At 33.2% G+C, this 21,458-nt stretch overlaps 1 protein-coding gene across 38 annotated transcripts in view; it reads right to left on the bottom strand.

The window, feature by feature from the left end:
• Positions 1-821: 821 nt before the first annotated feature.
• Positions 822-21,458, bottom strand: part of LCL1 (LHY/CCA1-like 1) — a 73,305-nt gene continuing 52,668 nt past the window's right edge. For 10 of the 38 annotated variants that reach the window (XM_088874894.1, XM_088874900.1, XM_020675176.2 and 7 more), the window contains 2 exons: positions 19,047-19,169; positions 17,916-18,370 (listed from right to left, as the gene is read on the bottom strand). In XM_088874894.1, coding sequence (XP_088731020.1) covers positions 19,071-19,169 — 99 coding nt within the window. In that variant the 3' untranslated portion in view covers positions 17,916-18,370; positions 19,047-19,070. Of the gene's footprint in view, positions 1,100-9,094; positions 9,386-11,255; positions 11,428-16,866; positions 17,041-17,915; positions 18,371-18,475; positions 19,170-21,458 lie in introns of those variants that run through there. The other 28 variants (XR_016061572.1, XR_002283166.2, XR_016061561.1 and 25 more) reach the window with 8 other exon arrangements.

Raw genomic sequence — 21,458 nt, 5'->3', positions numbered from 1 at the left:
TAGCAAGAGATAGAGAGAGAGAGAGGGAAAAAAAACTTTAGAGGCTAGAGATAGGTCCTAAGTATAAAAAAAAAAAAAAAGTGAGGCTAGAGATGGTCCTCCATTGCATATTACATGATTATTACGTGATCGTTTATTTCAATTTCATATTACATGATTATTTACGTCATCGTTTATTTCAATTTTACATGCAATACGCGTAATCCCATTAGTAAGTTTTTAAGTGAGAGTGGTTTGTATAAGGTTGATGCCCTAAACAATCAAAGTAAGACTCATCTTCAAAAGTGTCGAAAGATGTTGCTCCAGCATTAGAAATCTTTGTGATAGCCAGAAAATTTATTTTCATACTTAGTTACAAAATTTAAAGCATAAAAAATAGTGTTGATCGACTGAATCTACGAACACTTGACAATCCTGAAAATTGACGCTCCAAAAAATGCATTATATGATGCACTATTTCCAAGACTTAAAATACATTTTTTTCTCATGTCCATACATCTTGAAGTCAAGATGATCAATTGAGGATTTTTAGTCATTGAAACATCCTCTTCTAGTGAATTTTGAGGTGCATTTTAATTTGATTGTTTAGGGCCTCACACTCATATAAACGTTTTCCTCTTTTAAGTATTTTTTTGTTTGAACTGCTGTCGGTTGTCAATGGGTATATAAAATTAAAACTAATGCCGATGACAGTTTAGAATGATACAAAGCCCGCTTCGTGGCAAAAGACTACAATCAGCAATATGGCATTGACTTTGCAGAAACCTATGCTCCTGTCACTCATATGACTACACTTCATACACTAATCTCAATAGCCTCTATTCAGCAATGGCCTCTCTATCAATTAGATGTCAAAAATGTTTTTCTCAAAGGTGATCTTGGTACAAAAGTATATATGAAGTTATCTCCTAGTGTTGTAGATTCTAAACATTACGTGTGTAAACTTCGACATTGCTTATGCAGTACATGTGGTTAGTCAGTTTTTTAGTGCTCTGCGCTCTATCTATCTCACTGCCGTTTTGCGCATCATTCGTTATATCAGGGATTCTCGTCACCAAGCCTTATTCTTCTCCTCTTCTACTTCACTTGAGCTCCAAGCCTATATAAACTCTGATTTTGCAGGAAATCCAAGTGATTGAAAATCTACCATATGATTCTATATTTTTCTCAGTGATTCTCTTATCTCTTGGAAAAGTAAGAGACAGAAATGAATTGCTCAATCAAGTACAGAAAATGAATGCCAAGCTATGACTCAAATTGCTATCGAGATTGTTTCGCTACGTTGGCTGCTCGAAGACATGGGTAGCACTATCTCAACTCCTACTCCACTTTATTGTGACAATAAGAATGCCATCTATATCTCTAAAAATCCAAAGTTCCATGATCGCACAAAACATATTGAAGTCAATTGCCACTATGTTCGATAAGAATATCTCGCAGGCACGAAACATATTGAAGTTGATTGCCACTATGTGAGAAACTCAGAATATTGCGGGAATTCTATGTATTCAATAATAATTAAAAGTGTACAAGACCCGTATAAATGTACGGCTAATAACAGTTCTGGATAGATACCAATAACAGTTCTGAATAGATACCAACCGTTACTGATAATTATTAGCTAGACACCTATACCCATGGGTATTCATAATCATCTTGAGTTTGAGGGGGAGTGTTAATGTATACATATTATCGTGTATATCAATACGTATACACTAACACTCCCCGCAAACTGTATTGCCTTTTCTTATCTCTAGTAGTCAGTATACTTTTGTGAAGGACCGCCAGATTACTGACAGTGTTCTTATAGCTCAAGAATATATTCATTCTAGAGTTTTGAGCAAAAAGCCAAGTGTTGTGATTAAGTTAGACATGGAAAAAGCTTATGATTGGGTCGAATGGGGTATTTTGTTGGAAATTATGAAGGTGATGGGTTTTGGTGATCATTGGAGAAATTGGATTTTGGGTTGCTTATCTTCTACTTATTTTTCGGTACTTTTCAAAGGCAGTTCAATTGGTTTCTTCAAAGCCTCTTGAGGTCTTCGTCAGGGAGATCTTCGCTCTCCTTTTTTGTTTACTACTTATGCAGAGTGCTTTAGTTTGATGTTGAGCAGAGTGGAGAGATTGGGTTTAACATCGCGAACTTTGGTATTGTAATTTCTCATTTATAATATGTTGATGATACCTTGATTTTTTGCGATGCTAATCCTCTTCATGGGAAGAATATTGCCAGGTCCCTGGAGGTTTGCGAGGTCACTATTGGCTTTAAAGTAAATTTCAACAAATCTTCTATGGTTGGCATCAACTGTGTTGAGGCATTGACTGCATCTTTGGCTGGTGTGATCGAATGCAAAGTGGGGACTTTTCCTCTCACGTACTTGGGTTTACCTATTTCTGATTCAAAACTGACTATTGCTGTTTGGGATAAGGTATTAGAGAGAATTCAATTCAAACTAGAACTCTGGAAGCATAAGCACCTGTCTATAGGGGGGTAGAGTGACCTTGCTTATGTCATGTTTGTCCAACCTTCAGATTTATTAGATGTCTTTGATAAATATGTTTGCCTCGGTTGCAAATAAAATAGAAAAAATGATGAGGGACTTTCTGTGGGGCTTGCATGACTTTTCGAGAAAATTTCATCTCTTGAGATGGGATAGAGTGTGTACCCCGAAAAAAGAGGGTGGTTTGGGGATTAGACGTATCAAAATTTTCATCCCTTAAGTAAATGGTGGTGGCGCAATATTCATTTTAAAGATCACTTATAGTACCAAGTCCTGGTCTCTAAGTATGGTTTGGATAATTATGAGAGTTGGTTTGGTGGACATAGAGGAAAGGACACTTCTAAGATGTGGATGACTATTGCTAATTGTAGGCATATGATTTCAGGCTGCTTCAGATGGAATGTAGGCTGTGGCAACAATGTCTCTTTTTGGCATCATAAGTGAGTGGAAGAATACAATCTTAAGTCACTATTCCCTAGGCTATAAGGGATAGCTACGAGGCCAAATATGAAGGTTAGTGAGGCGGTTCTGATAAGGGGTGACAACATATCGTGGGAAATTTTTTTGGGATATAATCGTTTGCATAATGGCTTACTGTCTCAATAGTATGCATTAATGCAAATTTTGGATAAATATATTTCATCGAATGCAGATGATGAATTGATATGGGAAATTGAAAGTGATGCAGCTTTCTCTATCAAATCATGCTACAACCTTATGTTCCATGATAGGTAGAGATGGTCGTGTCCCTAGATTGATCAGATATGGAGATGGCCGATACCCCACAAGGTCCAGATCTTTATCTGGTTGGCTTCAATAAACAAGATTCTGACTATTTATAATTTGATCAAAAGGGGTAAGATTTTACCTAATGTATGCTTACTGTGTAAATTCGATGGTGAGTCGGTTGCGCATCTTCTTCTTCATTGCCCTTTCACAGTGCGCATCTGGTACTAGCTGATTGGATCGCTAAGTATTAATTTGGTTCTTCTACAACATGTGGAGGGGGTTGTTAAACAACAGTCTTTACCTCATTTGTCGAAGGTTAGTAAGGCTATTTGGAAGATTGCTAAAGGAGTCATATTATGGAAAGTTTGGAAAGAAAGAAATAGAAGGACTTTTGAAGGGGTTTCGTTATCCTTGGACAGACTGATTCACTTTATAAAAGGTACAATATGGTCCTGACTATCTGTGCAAAAGGCGGGCTGTGTTATTTCAAAGGTGGATGTGATGGCTAATTTACATAATCTATTTCTTATGGGTTTTGCAAGTTATAGACCGAAACATTTTTGGTTAGCGCCCCATGCTGGCAATTTGAAACTTAACTTTGATGGCAGTTCTTTGGGCAATCATGGGTTAGCTGGTTTTGGTAGATTCCTGTGTGATTGCTTTGGTAACATCCTCTTCTCCTATACAAGCCCTTTAGGTTGGGGGACTACTAATTTTGCTGATCTTAGCATTGTATTCAATGGCTTGAAGATCATTATTGATAAGAAATGTGAAAGCAATACTTTGATAAAAGGTGATTCGCTGAATGTGATAAAATGGTACAGGAAGGAGCAACATATTATTTGAGAATTTCGACCTTTATGGTTGTGGATTATGGATTTGTTTTCCACCTTGTCAGTTTCTCTCTCATGTCTACCGTGAAGCAAATGATGTGACGGATGTTCTGGCGAAAGGTGGGGTTTTTTTACCGGCTCTTGTTGTTGCTAATGATGTAATTTCCTTTTCTTAGTATTAATAAAAAATAGTAATATTTGTAAAAAAAAAAAGTATTATTTTTTATAGGGCTGCAACCCTACCTAAATAAGTAAAGCCTCACCTCAGAACTCACAAAAATTGTAGTTCTTGCCTCGAAAAACCTTCAAATCGATCTTATCGACGTTTACAATTAAGATTGTAAAAAAACAATAGGATTTCAAATCTTGAAAATAGTATATTATAGCGTCCATTTTTTAATGTTCATGGATCGACAAGAGTTGTTCTTTTTTTTGAGCTACAAAGGTGAGGCACTAAACAATCAAAGTAAGGCGTACTTCTAAATAGTGTCGAAAGATGATTTTCAGCAGCAAAAATTCTTTGTGATGGGCTTAAAAATTTATTATTATATTTAATCATAAAATTTAAAGCTTCTGAACGTAGATCAAGTATATCTATAAACACTTGAAAATATTGAAAATTGACGGCCCATTAATGCATTACAAGATGAACTATTTCCCAAACTTGAAACCATTTTTTTTTTTCATGTCTATACATCTCATGGTCGAGATAATCAATGTGAGGGTTTTTTGACATCGAAGCATCTTCTTCTATTGAATTTTCGAGGTACACCTTAATTTAATTGGTTAGAGCCTCAACCTTATAGAAAGTTTTTCCATTACATAATCGGTGGTAGTATTTGATTTTAGAGATTTCCCATGCTCTAAAGTATTTTTCGTACGAGGTCTTGAGGTGAGGTCACACTTTTTCTCATAAGGCCTTATATAAACTGCATCCAAATAAATATATAAAACTTATATATGCGATGTTGCCTACGATTTATACACGACATTCTTCCTATCTATCCAATCTAAATGGACATATGGAGTATCTTTAGTCATAGTGATGCTTCTAATGTTATTTTATTTTTAATTCATAAAAATAATTTTAACATAATTGGGAATTTTTACAAGGATAAAAAAATGTTGATAAAATAAAACTACCAACAAATATCTATAAATAATGAATGTTTTGGTCTTTTTATTCGAAACACTTGTTGTGGCCCTATGGTAAGTGGCACATCTCAAATTTCATATCGAAAGGATTTGTAAAATAAAAATACTTTGAGTTTCCCGATCAAGATTAGATGCTCAGCTGTCTACTCAAATTAGGATGACAAAAACATATAAGGTTTTAAATAAATTTTACTTATATGGGAAACATGAATAATTTTGCACGATGCTCATAAAGAATGAATATATTTGATCATAAGTGGTTTTATAAGAACACCAAATTATCAATGATGACAAGTGTATTGGTATTATTCATGGAATAAATCACGTTGTTTTATTGTTGGCCCTGGATTTTTTTTTAAAAGTAATTTTTGTATAACTAGACAGCTAACGATGACTGAGCTTTGACACAACCAAACTTGGGTGAAAGCATTAATTTTTTTTTATTTTACTTAAGAAATGGTGTCCAAATTAGCTGAAATCTATTATTCAAGTGTAAATTTTTAAAAAGCATTTGTACTATTCCGGGTGTTGAATTCTTTTTCCTTTTCACTTTCTTGCATGAAACTCAACTTGCAATAGTACTTGAGACTATGTTGCATAGATATGAAGATAAGTGTCCATTTATGATACAGATATGAGTGTCAGAAAAGTAAATATATATGTGTGTATAATATATATATATATATATATATATATATATATATATATATATATATATATATATATATATATATATATATATATATATATATATATATATATATATATATATATGGAAAAGTCTTCCCAATATCTGTAGGTAAAAATGAACAGTGATTTCGCCTATCCTCATCATCGTTCAAAGTTCATGGCACGGTCACAATTGTCTAGTAGTGTTTTATTTTTCATTTTTTTTCTACAAAGCAGAATAATCTAAAATTTGGAGAGTGTGTACATCTTAGTAAGGCGTAGCTAATAAAAATATTAAAAAAATAATCTGTTGAAAAAAATCTAACCAAAATACCCCTGAAACTTTTTGGGGGTATTTTGTTCAATTTATTCATGTAAAATATTTTTTTATTTATTTTTCATAGATTCGTCTATTTTTTGTGAACACACGCTCCAAATTTCAGATTATTCAGATTTGTAGAAAAAAATTAAAAATAAAACACTACTGGACAATCGTGACTGTGCGATGAACTTTGGACGATGATGAGAGTAGGCGAAATCACTGTTCATTTTTTGCTTGGGCTTAATGTACAACCAATAAGGGTTAGCATAGTCATATTAACGTACTAGGCCAATCGAATTGGAAAACCCTTAACTACCTAGACTTAATGCACAACTATGATCATCCCATGATGAGGTCGGAGTTGCCCAGGGTAGTGAGCCAAGGGGTTGTGTGACCCTTATGTGTGATGGTAGGCCTGTAGAGACGATGGCCAAAGCCTCATCATTCAATATCAAATGCTATGTACATATAGTAATTGTATTAGGAAAACAAATCACCATTGAGGTTAATACATGACATGTTCGAGAGATTACCCCTGTACACCAAAGAGCTGTGGTTACACCAGGTCTGTGTGACCTTTGACTTGTCTCTAAGGGTAAAGCTCTGATCCATAGACTTGGAGTTTATCCCTTTACCTATTGGCTGACTTTGATAGCCCAATTATGAACTCATGCGATGGTCTGTAGGTCATGGGAACTGTTGGGTCAGATTGAGAAAGTGAGTATGGATTATAGTCCACAGTAGAAGATGAAATATTTGAACAATTTTTTTATTTTTTGACCTAGTTGGATCCAAATCCCCTCAAAAATTATTTAGAATAAATTATTTTGATGTTAAATAACTTTTAGATTAATAGTTTGAATTTTTAGAAGTCTTTAAAAATTTTATTTTCTCAAAATGAATTTATAAATAGAGAGAAACTAAATTTTCAATATTTTATTTAGAGAGAAAATAAAATAAAATAATTTATCTTTTTTCATTTAAATAATATTCCTTACGCATGGGGCCCAATGGGGGGCCCACTATGAGTTAGGGTGGGTGGTGTGTGGGTGGGGCCCCATATGTGGAACGCCGCACGTGCCACTTAAAGGAGTACTTTCCTTATTTTATTAAGAGGCCATCAAGGCACTCGATCAAGATGAATAAAAGGAACGGTTTTGAAATTAAAGAGACTTGATTTCATTAAAAAAGAATGTATAAGAAGATTTTAGAAAATAAAAGTAAGTATAATATTATTTTTTATATTTTATTATTTGATGTGAACAGGTTAAGAAAGATGAAAGATAAAGTTCTAATACATTCATTTGAATTATGATGGTTGATCATGGTTCAAATTTCTCACCCCACAAGTATCTCATGATCAATGGTCTGGATCTAATATCTATAAAGATGGCTAATCATTATAAACTCTAATCCTAGAAAAAATCTATAAAAGAGGCCTAAATCTCTACCATTTATACCTCTCTCTATCCTAAATAGCATGCCACTCTCCTCTCTCTCTCATCCTTCTTGATCTCTCTAGCCCTCTCCAAACCTTAGAAATATTTTTGGGATAAAAATAGGGGGCATACCCCATGCATATGCCACCTAGTGGTGGCACGCCCACATTAAGGCATTGAGCCTCTACACCTTCGTGCTATTGTTCCATTGTTATTTGATTTAATTAAGCCTTGTAGTTAAGGCTTTCCCATACTTTAAAAATCTGATATAGACATTGATCCCATATACCATTGGAGGAAGAGACCTGAGTGGGGGGTGCAAAATTTTTTGACATCTTGTTTTATAGTTTTCAGTTTTATATTTTCTTATGTCCATAAGTATTATGTAAATTTATTTATTGAATAAATATAATTTTATTAGTGGTAGCAAGTAAGAACCACTTTTGTAATTATTTTTTCGTTTATTTTGAGTTGATTTAATTGTACTTGGACATTTGTAAGTGTTCTAACTAGTGAAAAGAAGAAAAATAAAAAAACTATATATAGTGTGCTAGATCACCCTGTCCAACTTTCATTTGTAACCCTAGCTTGATATGGAGAAGAAACCCTAAATCTCTTTGAATTATGCTTATGTTTGGCTTTATTTATAGAAATTTTTTTTATAAGATTTGGATGTTTTTGGTGAGCATTTTTTTGCATATACGTATTTTATATTTTTTAAAAGGTGTGGTTTGTATAGAGCTGAGGTTCTAAACAATCAAATTAGATCCCACCTTCAAATAGTGTCAAGAAATATGGTTTCAATACTGGAAAGTTTTGTGATAGCCTTAAATTATATATTCAACTTTAGTTATAAAATTTAAAGCTTCAAAAATAGTGTAGATCGAGCAGATCTATGAAAACTTGAAAATCTAAAAAATTGATGGTCCAAAAATGCATTGCAAGTTGCACTATTTCCAAAACTTGAAATCCAATTTTTTCTCATGTCTATGAATCTTGATCTCGAGATGATCATTTTGATGATATTTGGGCCTCTGCCAGTAAAAGTTGAGGTAAGCTCTAATTTGATTGTTTATAGCCTAGGGTTTATATAAACCTTTCCCTTTTTTAAAATATCCCCAACTATAAATAAATTTTTTAAAGTCCTTTTTTCTATACCTTTTCAAAGCTTATCTTTTGGTTTTATGAAAAATACTTTCATATATATATATTTTTTCTATGGCTTGGCCTAATACAGGTCACCAGAAATTTATTAAGCTATAGTTAAGAGATGGAACTACAGAGTCTTTGCCCAACAATAAATGGAGCTTAAGGCCTTTTTTATTCCTGTACCATGCAAATCTCATCACAAAAGTTAGAGAGAGGGAGAGGTGCCAAAACCACCATTATCCAACAAATTCAATTAGTTCTTTAAATGACTATGAACTGAATTGTTGGACAAAATTATTGGACAAAATCATACCACATCCATCATCCTTTTTCTTGAATGTTTATACCATCTCATTATTACATTCCTCAAGGTCCATCATTTCATTATTGATGACTCATATGCAAACAATGCCGATTGGTACTCATATGCAGAGAATGGCAATTGCATGGAAGATATATGATTGCTTTTTAAAAATCTGTTCTAGATTCATACCCAAGTGCTTCTAGATCAAGGCTTGTTAAACTTGAACTCAAACCTCCATGATAAAAGTTTGGTTGTCTGTGAATTGAATTCTAGTCCCCTCAGCACTGCAGAGTCCATGACTACTGATCAGGTTGGTAATCCACAAATAACAATTGTTTTATGCCGGCTGGACCGCATTTCTACCATACGTAGTCCAGAGGTATAGTATCCATCATAAAGATGGATGCAAATGGGTGGTTCATCTAAAAATAATAGTAACTAATGGTTCAAATGTTTTTTTAATATAATTATTATTCTTAGCTTTCAAAATTTATTTATTCATTCATATTTATAATCTCCATGTTAAATCTTATATATTCTCTAAAAATTACTATCAAATTATATTTAAAATATATATTCATTGCCAAGCCTACATTTCTACAATACGCAGGCTGGCTGCATGCTAGCTGGGTCCATCCATAAATCAGCTCCGCACTTGCTTCAATTTTCTCTTTTGCATATATAAAAACCAGTGTTCAAAACAACGGATCGGGCCGACCAATTGGTCCCAGCCCAATCCGATTAGTCCGACCGATTCCAACTAGATCGGTCGATTAGTGCCTCGATTTTTTCTGAAAAAAATACTCAAAAAAATTCCAAAAAACTCAAAAAATCCTAAAAGAATTGTAAAGAATGTTTAAAATTTATATGTATTGTTTTTTTTATATTGTCACATAAAAAAGAAAAAAATAAATAATTTATAAACATAATTGGCTTTCAGAGAAAATGATTAGGCACTTGAAGCAATACTTTTTCAATAATTAATATATAATAAATGAGTAATGACACTATGAGACCCTCCCACACCTAGGTGAGTAAGACCCCAAAGGATCACCATTAAATTTTGATACAGATATTATCGCATGGGTGTGGGATTTATTGATAACTTTTCTAGAGATCTATGTCAAAATTTAATGGTGATCCTTTGAGGTCCTACTCACGTAGGTGTGGGAGAGTCTCATAGTATCATTACTCATAATAAATACATACTATATAATATAAATTATATTAATAAAATAAATATATAATATAATATAATATTATAAAATATTATAATATTTCAACTCAAGACCATGGTTGTTTTTTGGGTATTTTAGAAGTCAATAAAAAATATAGGTAAAATATAAAATTGTTTGTCTCTTTGTGACAATTTTACTAAATTTCCATCTATCTCTCTCTCAAATCTGTCTATGTGCCCCTCGGGTGTTGTGCGTCTGAGTCTACTTGCCCAAAGCAACGAACCCTGTAGTTAGCAAATAAAAAAATTGTAATAATAAATAAAGTTTTAAATAGAGAAATAGAAAAAGGAAAATTGTTTCATGAGACCTAGACCGCATTTCTACAATATCCGGTCTACAGGTATAAAGCATCCGTCTTAAAGATGGATGCAAATAGGTAGTACATCTAAAAACAAGTGTAACCAATTGTCGAAATGTTTTCTTAATATAGTTATTATTTCTAGTTTTCAATTTTCATTTATTTATTTCATGTTCATGATCTCCATAAAAAATTAGGATCAAATTATATTTAAAAATATATTTATTGCCAAGCCCGCATTTCTATAATATGCACTCTAGCAGGCATAGAAACCGTGTCCACAGAAGAATAGGAAAAAACAAAAAAAAAAAGAGAAATATACGAAAAATATGTATCAGTCGATTTTTGGAACAAATTGCCAATTAGTGAACAAATTACCGATTAGTGCACGAATTGACCGATTAATCGGCTGATTAGTGCACTAAAGAAAAATTCTTGCATACATGACCATTGGAATCAGGCCAGATCGGAGATCGGTCAAGTCTCTAGTTAGTTGGCCAATTTTTTTAAAATCAGCCGATCTTTTAAATACTATAAAAACCGATGATCACTGCTAATATCAATACCTATGAGAAAATAGAGCAGCAAATATAAAGCAAAACCAAAAGCAACATATACCTTTGCATAGCGGTTACAATTTGATGAATGACTTTGCAAGTTAGATGGATGATTCGCAGGCTGCTCATCTTTAACATCTCTATCGCCCTCCCTCCCTTGTAGTATCTCTCATCTTCATCTTTATTCAACTTAAAGATCGTTGGGAAGAAATCTTTTCAGTCCAATGCCCAATCTGATGGTTACAATTATATTATATTATATTTGTATTTAAATTTTAATTTTTTTTCTACCTATCCAAATCACTTTATTTGAATATTAATCTTTTTTCTATCCATCCAAATTACTTAAGAATTTTAGTCTTTTTTTTACCCATCAAAATCACTTTATTTGAATATTAATCTTTTTTCTATCCATCCAAATTTCTTAAATTTGAAGCATTGACTGCCCCTAATAAAAATATTAAAACCATAATTTAAAAACATAATTTGACCAAAATACCTCTATAACTTTAAAAAATATTTTGGTCAATTTATTTTTTGTAAATTATTTTTTAATATTTTTTATTAAATTTGAATATTTTTCAAGAGTGACGCTCAAAATTTCAAGTAAATTAGATTTATAAAAAAAAAACTAAAATTCAAATACAAAATGTAATTAACTGTTGGATTGACCCAAATTCAATCTGGGTCATTCGGTGTTTACTGTAGCTGTCCACGAATGGGCTGACCTCAGAATACCTCACTTCAAATCATCACCGTTAATCGAATTCATAATGTTCAGATTTTTCATGGAATACCAATAGACGAATGATGATAAATCATCCAGTCCAGATTCTCCCAAACATACTGAAATAAAAAATAAAAAAAAGGATAGGGGGATGCCTTTTGGAAAGGGGGAAATTTTTTAATTTAGAGAGAGAACCATAACACACTATAAGAGAGGAAGAGTTTTGTACACAGTCACAAACATTGTTCGCAACACCGGCCGGTTAGATCGATACCGCCAAGGTACCGATTCCGGTTAAGGCGGGTTTTGCGGTACTACTCAATAGATGCTCATCTTCAAAAAAACATTGGTACAAAAACTGGCCGGTTAGATATCAAACCGGCGATATTTTCTAATAACCGGCCAGTTTTCAGCTTATTGGACCAGTTCGTCGTTATAACAACATTTTAGCGTAAATAACAGTAACTTATAAATAACAGCGTTATTTTAAAATTCAAACCGTTATTTGTAGAAGGAAAACTGTGAATCCAAATTTCACCATTTTTTATTCTGTTTGTGGAAATATTTTGGTTTTTTTTCATGTTTTAATGGTTTAAATCACTATATAATGAATCTAAAACAATAAATTTGGATTTAAACATTAAAAAAACCGCGTTTCATGGATTGAAATGGCGGGATTTTTAGGTTTTTGAAAACTTCCGCCATTCTTTCAATAATCTCCTCAATACCTATGATTGCTATTCGAGGTATTTACTAGATTCAACTTTAATTTGATCATAAAACAAAAAAATAAAGGGTCTATTTTAGCCCGAATGGTTGTTGTTCCAAGAACATGTATTCTACCCAAAAACGCGGATTTTTTGTCCATTTATTGGTTGTTTTTTATCAAATTAAGTTGTGTATTTCAATAATTGAGGCTTTATAGCTCAAATAAAATTACTATGTTTATTTATTATTGAGTATTTTTTTTTATATCAATTTTTTCGTTGCATCATATAACAAAAATTTCATATATCTCGAATTTCTGCATTTTCTTCAATTAAATTAAAAATAGCAAATATTTTTTAATGATATTGGGTGTGTTTGAAAGATGATCGAAGCCTTTACAATGCATGTATGTTTATTTTTTCGATTATCCAAACATTGAGGCTTGTTTCTTGCTCGAAATGTTGCTTCATTTTTTGGGTTTTTGAAAAGTCGATTTTTCTAAAAAAGATATTTTGTTGAAGAAAATTATGTTTTTTTGATAAAATTGAGAAGTGTTTTTCTATTTTGCTTAATAAATTATTTTTAATAGAATTATAATTTTTTAATAAAATTATATTTTTTTGATGAATATGAGAAGTGTTTTTCTATTTTGCTTAGTAAAATTATTCCTTTGATAAAATTATTTTGATTAAATTGATTCTTCTTTTTGATAAGTGCATGATAATTTCTCTCGATTTTTTAGTTATCTTTTTTTTTAAGTTGATATATTTATATTTGTAAGTATGGAAATGGGATATTTTGTTTTTTAAAGTGCATGTAAAAATTATGGTTGCCTTATGTTCAATGAAACACTACACCGTCTTGTTTGTGCTTTGCTCTTCTCGTTTTCTTTATTTATTTTTTTTGTTCATTCTCTATCAAGTTTTTGGAATGTTTTGGAAATAGCCTTTAAAAGATCAACCATTTTTTAAAAAATAGGTTGACTAACTCGAGATCAGTCACTGGCCGATCCTGATCTAGCCCGATTCCAAAGAGAGAGAGAGAGAGAGAGTTATACAAAGATCTTAATTTCAAATCATCCCTCATTTGAGAAATTGATTTTTTTAAAAAAGAAAATTTTCATTTTGCGTAGTAAAATTATATATTTTTTTTATCAATATGGGAAGTTTTTTCTATATTATACGACAAAAATATCTTCAAAAAAGATATCCTAAGCTATTTTGAGGCACAAGACCGTAGTATTCGAATATTACTATATAAAAAGTTGTTTCAATTTTTTTTTTGTAAAATAAATATATGTAATAAGATATTTATACATTTAGTGTAAGTATTTTTAGTTTTTTTTTTATAATTTTTTGGGAGTTTTTGACCCATTTTTTTAAAAAAAATCTACGTGACCCGTTAGTCTAGTTAACCGCTCCGGTAAGTCTGATTTTGGTCCAAACTGCTCCCAATCCCATGGTCGGTTAACCATTCTGGTTCGATTTTGCGAACGCTGGTCACAAAAGAGAGCACAATACAAGCAAGAGTTTTATATAGAAATAGGTTCATATTATGAGAGAGGAAACCCCAAGCTCCTTCTCTCTTTATGGTTCATGCTGCCTTACATCAATCTGAAGTGAGAGAATTCCTTAGGTTTAGGTAAAGCTACATCATATTGTCGGGTGAATATGGCCATTAAAAACTTTATGAGTGCTTGTAATAAAATATTTTGATATAATCGAACATGAATTCAGTGGGAGTGTGGTCCTTCATGGACCATATTAAGCAAATTACATTTGCTGATACCGAAACGAGCTTTATGAACTAGGTCAGTTGGTTGGGAAAAGTCTATATTACCTAGATATAGAAAAATATCTGATAAGGGTTTTAATAGGTCACCCATTGATAAAGTCGGAGTATGCCCGGATGAGTGAGTCGAGAGACTTTGTGACCCTTGTGTGATGGTGGCCTTCAGAGACGATGACCAAAGCCTCATCCATGTGTCATCATACGACATGCATATATGATAGTCATTTCGAGAAGCGAACCACCTTTCAAAGGGAAACTTATACATGTGCGAGAGATACCCCTATGCACCATAGGAGCTATGGTCGCATCACGTCTAAGTGACCTTGGTACATCTCTAGGAAAAAACCTTAAATCCTCGAATTGGGATTACGACCCATTGACTCATTAGCCAGACTTTGGTGACCCACTAATGAGCCCCTGCATGAACTATAAGTCATGGAAAACACTGAGTCAGTTTGATAAAGCAAGTGTGGATCGTAGTCCACAGTTGAAGGTAGAGTACTTTAATGTTTATTTATTTAATTCCTAGACCATATGGATCATTTTCCCATCTAATGAATTATTATGGGAAAACAAACCACCTTTCAGAGGGAAGCTTATGCATGTGTGAGAGATACCCTTATGCACCATAGGAGCTATGGTCGCAACAAGTCTAGGTGATTTTGGTACATCTCTATGGGAGAACCTGAAATCCACAAACTAGGATTACGACCCCTTGGCTCAATGGCCAGACATTGGTAACCCACTAATGAGCCCTGTCATGGTTTGATAAAGAAAGTGTGGACCGTAATCCACAATTGAAGGTGGAGTGCCCCCAATGTTTATTTATTAATTCCCAGACCATATAGATCATTTTATCATCTAATGAATTTTATTATGTGATTTTTAATGATATATGATTTTAATAATTGTTTTTTAAATTTTTCTAAATCTCTGGATATTTTATTTATCAAATTTGGATTTATAAAAATAGAGATATTGATTTTAGATTGATTTAAAGATTCAAAATTGATTTATAGATTTCTAAAAATCATATAATTAATTTTAATAATTTTAATATTGCATGGGAGGCCATTAACCAATGTATTAATGGGCCCACTATGGGTGGTGCCCATGAAGTACCACCTAGGGGGCACGCTCCACCCTAATGAAACTTTCCTTTGTGTTAGTTTAAGCTTTGGCTTGAAGAGAAAGCTTTGAAGTGTTTTGGAAAGATTTTGCCTTGAGGAAGCTTTCAAAGAATTTTTTGAAAGCATGAGAAGGCTTATGCAATATTTTGGTAGGTACAATATTATATTTGAAATTATTTTATTTAATTTCTAGTGATAGGAAAATGGTTTAGGAAATGGGGATAAAGGTTCTAACACATTCCATGATGTTGATGACGTATCTATGGGATATGGGATTCAAAACTCTCACCCACAAGTCATCCAAGATCAATGGTTCATATTCAATCTTATAAGAAGAGACAAGCCATAGAAAACAATAAGAAACCCTAATCCTATTGTTGCACTATAAAAAGAGTACCCAGGAAACACTAAAAAGCCCTAATTCTATTGTTGTACTATAAAAAGAGTACCCATGCCCATAAATCTCTGCACCAAAATCTCTTTTCTCTTTGTAATATTTCTATCTTTCAAGAATACCCAAATAGGGGGCACTCCCCACTTAGGAAAGAGTGGTCTCTCTCTCCATAGCAAAGCTCTCTCTCTAAGGGGCACGCCCCACTTTGAAAGATCTCCCTCTCTCTTCCATCTTGCTTTGATGATCTAAGTGGTTGGGTAGTAGAAGTTAGATCTTCTCTCTCTTAAAACTAGTTTTATGGGTTATATACCAAAGTTTAAGATTTTTGATCAAGAAGAGTTCATAATTCCGTTAGAGGGTTTGGTCTAAACTTAGTTTCCCATTTTGAGATTGAAGGTTGAACATTGAACCCACGTCATTGGATAGTGGTGACTCGTGTGGGGTACAATAATTCTGGTTGAGGTAACCTCCGACACTCTTTTTTATTTCTTACCATATTTAATTATATAATCTTTAAATTCTCAAGCATAAGAATTGTGGTTATTTTCTTTGATTAAAGAAAATTGGTTTAGTGGCATCAATGTTTTTAAGATCTTCGATTGTTAGTTTAATTTTCTTTGATATAAGAGTTATTGTAATAAGACTACTTGTAAGTGATTTTTGCCACAAAAAAGAAAAAGAAAAGAGAAAGGGTAAAAAAGAAAGAAAGAAAAAAAAATTTCCCCGACTAGATCATATCAGTCTTTCTTTCACATATATGTTTTTCTTTCTTCTTTTTAGAGTTTATTCAATCTACTTCCCAATATAAAAAAATGAAATAAAAATTTTAATTTCTTTTGAACTAGGTAAGTCACATTGTATCTATTTTTCCTTCTTGTAAGAGTTTATTCAATTTACTTAATATAAAAAATAAAATAAAATATTTATTTTATTTTGAAATGAAATACCAACATGAACACCAAAGAGCCAAAATACTTCCACAGTTTCAAAAATAAAATTAAAAAAAATTAAATTTTATTTTGGAATGAAAAATCCAACATTATAATCACAAATTCACAGTACCCAAAGGAAGCTTGTCCTAGCTTGGTCCGTTACTCTGCAACAAAAAGCTAGCCCAACTCAAGAATGACCACAAAGAACAGCTTAGATAGCAAAGAAAATAATAGAATATTTAAGTCATTTTCCTCCTCAGCATTTTTTATAAAGGGCAAGCTTTCTATGCTTCCCCTATAGTATAGAAGTTGTATGCTCCCTTTTATCCAACCATCCATTCTGAAGGGAGGGCTAAGATTGCCCCAATCACAATGTCACGTCTATACACTATTTTAGTTTTAATTTTTTTCTATGAACTATTTTGACACCAAAATTTGGACATCCATTCCTCTATTAAACTCACACTAGTGAAAAATTTTAAAAAAATATTTTCAATAAAATAAAATGATCGAAATACCCCTGAAAGTTTCAAGGGGTATTTTGGTCATTATATTTATCGAAAAAATATTTTTAATATTTTTTATAGATGTGCCCCAATGAGAAGATGGCACGTATCAAATTTCATGTCCATACAATTTATTTAAAAAAATAAAAAATAAAATACTTTGAGACATCGGATCTAAGATCAAAAGCAGAGTGGCTCTCTTGATCAAAATTGGACGACTGGATGGTAAGGGGAGGATAGAACTTCTATGCTGGCTGGATGGTAGGGGGAGGATAGAACTTCTATACTGTAGGGGAAGCATAGAAACCTTTCCCTTTTATAAATGGCCGCAGTTACAATTAACTAATTCCTCTGTAAGATCAATAACCATAACGATCTATGTTCCTGTTGTTTAAGGCATACATGCATTCCTCTCGACCACCACACAATTCTGGTCTATACAAAATCAAACTTAAGCATGCAGTAAGCGGCCCTCAACTGACCACGGGATTACAGAGCGATACTAGTATTACTACTGCATAAAGTATTGTATATGGATTTTGGAAACTTTGTACATGCTCAATTAGGTGATTCAGTTGACAGTACTGTCACAGTGATTAATACAAGAGCAGCAATTTCCAAATATATATTCATCATTAAGAAATTAAAAAAGAAATGAATGAGGGTATCAAATTCAACATTCAAAATTTCATTAAAAAACCAATAACAAGCCAAACATGAAAGTTGATGAAAAGCTCTCAGCAACTATATCGCCTCGGTGCATCACAAGCCCACATAAGGAGGGCCACCCTAAGTTAGAAGCCTAGGCGGATCGTCTTATGGGGCAAAGGCGGCCGACCTTTTAGTACATATGTTGGATTCAAAAGGCAAATCCCAGAATAGAGAAAATATAAAAAAAAAAGGATCAGATAGAGAGCACATACCTTTTTTTAATCCAATTTCCCTGTTGCAGTTGGTGCCAATCTTTTTATACTTTTTTGCATATAGCCTGATGCAAAAGGAGCTCTGGAAATTAAATCCGACCTTCTGTCGTTCTTAAACAAGGAAAACTAGGGTAATAATGAAGGAGATAAGTGGCTGTAAATCGAGCCAATGGAAGAAGAAGATCTCTTTTTTATTTCACAAAAACATTCTTCACACAAAAAAATACCTAGGTCGCTCTAATGGGATGTCTCGTTTTTTATACAAGCAATAATAAAAAACTAACAAAAAGGAAAATCCAAGATATACTTCTCTATATGCACATTACAAAACTTTTAAGAAATATTCAACAATGCCACTAATGTCCTCTATTAACCACTTTATTTTCAATTATAAATCCATATCCATAGGTTCCCCTTTTCCTTTCCCTACCATGAACAAATGGAGCAACACCATAAACGTCCTCTCTATTAACCACTAAGAACGTCAATGGAGATCCTTATACCCACAAGGGAAGGACTCCAAATGACAACAAACATTTCCAGCACCTACATTTTACATAAGTATACATATAATATGCACATTATATCCACATTCCTAAGTTCCAATCTTTGCAGAAAACACAATCCTTATTCAGTATTATTTATAACACCTCAATGCACACTTCCACACCAGATATTTTCAACTTGTAAGGGACTAGGGAGTCGAGTTATTGAGAAAAGTAACCATTCCAATTTTCTAACCATAAATGTAAATTGGTGAAGCTGTCAGCAATCCATTAGAAGGTGTTCAAAGTTATTGCCCTGGTTTTCTGCAGCACCACCAGCTTTATCATCATTATCATTGTACCTTTTCAACAACATTTCCTGCACCACCAAGTACGAAGCATGAAGGCATGAAGAGAAAATCAAAGCAAACTTACCAATAATAATTGTAGAGAGCATAACCATGTACATGTTTGCATGTATAACATAGACATCTACATGCACATACTGGTTCTCCCTCTCTTGTTCTCTCCATTTGCACATGCCACAAGTGGATGAGTTTCCAATGTACAATTGATGCTATATTTTTGTGTTTGGAGGCATTCAGCACATTAGTTTCCTACTGCTAAGGCATGAGGTCATTTGGTAGGGGCAAGTTTGGTCAAATGGAAAGGATAGATAGGGTTCTGCATTTTGCAACAGAACATGATTTTCATCAAAGTAAGGCTGATTTTATATGTCAGCAATACAGGCTGATTTTATATGTCAGCAATACACAAACTGAAAAATTTATGATTATCCTATGGCGAAGAAACCAAGTGATTTTCCTTTTTAAAATCTAGATAGGGAAGTTGTTCTCGCACATCAAAGTCTTTTGTTTTCATTGATCCCAATCATTTTCATGTTGACCACAATCCATTTAATTCTTATGAATATGCGGAACTGTGCTCTCCATATTAGTAAACATAAGGTGGCCATATTTGTCGTAAATCATGTAATTGCTGTATAGTACACTAAATTGTATTTCAGTCTGCCATAATTTTATAAGGGGTTTAAACCTTAAGTTTATTTAATGAGAATCAGTTATTCTCTCAAACCTATATTTTAAGTTATTCTCTCAAACCTATATTTTATTTAATGAGAATCAGTTATTCTCTCAAACCACAATTTCAAGTGTCTGGTTCTCAGAATGACTACAGATATGAATCCTTCACCTCAGTTGTGGTCACCAAATGTCAACTTTCTTTTGCCAATCAGAAAGATCGCACATAAAGCCAGTAGTCCACAAGTTTGTCAGGACAAAATCTCTAAAACCTTAGGCCTCTTTCTCAGAAGGAGGCCTAAGGTCGGTTGAAAAACATTAAAATTTTTGCTTTCAGCAAAGAGAACTACAAGTTTACCAAGGTCAGTTCAAAAACATGCCAGAAACGAGCAAATAAGTTCAGGATTCCGTTGAGTGCTTGCTGTCCATGAGTGACTTCATTGGAGGTCCATCAATGCAACCCCCATATATCTCTTCCCATTATAAAATTTTTGAAGTTAAAGGCTCATAAGCATGATTCTTCACATCTAACTTCACTGAGGTTCCCATATCAGTGGGCATGAGAAGCTATTTCTAAACATGGAGGACAGAAAAACCTAAGGAAATTGCATTTTTTAGCAACACCACAAAACTTTTGGTAGGTTAGAGACCCTATATTTTGAATAAGGTGGGCAAGAGTGGGGAAACCTATTAGAACATTCAGGAAATCTTTTGAAGAGAATTTCAGGGTTTTTGTTAAGGGAACCCATGGAACAACATGTAAGAACCAACACATATGAGAGCTGGTTCAAGCACTACAAAGGTTTGTCTAAATCCCAAATCTCACCTCCTACATGATTTTAATGGTAACTCAATAGGGCAAAATGGCTAGACATTATGCTTAGGCCTGGCGATGGCGATGGCGATGGCGTAGGGGATCGCTAATCTGGGCCTGGGCATGGGTCAACATGTGCAACAGTTCATGGCCCCACCTAGGTGATTCAGTTCCTTGAATAGTCAATTCATGGCCCAGCCCAGCCTCATATAGAGAAAGGGCCTGGGCCAGGGCCAGGTTTCTAGCTTGTTGGGCTAACCCTGGACTGTTGCCAAGCGCATTCATACTCTTAAAACAGATTTGATTTATGCTTTTTACACTAATTTCATATCTATCTCTCTCCTATTTAGGCTCCAATACCATCTCAAAGTCCCTCAACTGATGAAAATAAAAGGAAAAAGAGATACAATTGATAGAGGGAAAATATTTTCGTTTTCTGGATCGGGAATATATTTCATAGTGTGAATTGATATTACAAGACTCTTATGCATGACAACATGCCTTCATGCAATTACAAATCAACATAAAAAAATAAAGGAAAATATAACTAAAATGGTAAAAACACCAGAAAACAACATTAAAATGGTCAAATCAATGAATTTAACATATGAATGGCTAATTTAACATATTCTTTTCACTTAGGTACCTCCTTAGTTTTTCTTTGAAATGCACAAAATGCCCCTTTTCCATATACAAAACTCTAAACAAGCAGGGTCATTTTAGTAATTTATCCCCACCTAAGTGGTTCAAATGTCATAAATACCCCTACTTGTTTAGCATTAAGAAACTAGAATATGTTTTTAATATTAAACTC

The sequence above is a fragment of the Amborella trichopoda genome, chromosome 8 (assembly GCF_054954075.1).
Source record: "Amborella trichopoda isolate Santa Cruz 75 chromosome 8, AtrichopodaSantaCruz75HAP2 v2.0, whole genome shotgun sequence".
Classification (NCBI taxonomy): domain Eukaryota; kingdom Viridiplantae; phylum Streptophyta; class Magnoliopsida; order Amborellales; family Amborellaceae; genus Amborella; species Amborella trichopoda.
The sequence above is the reverse complement of the archived record's forward strand: the minus strand, read 5'-3'. Positions and strand labels throughout refer to the sequence as shown.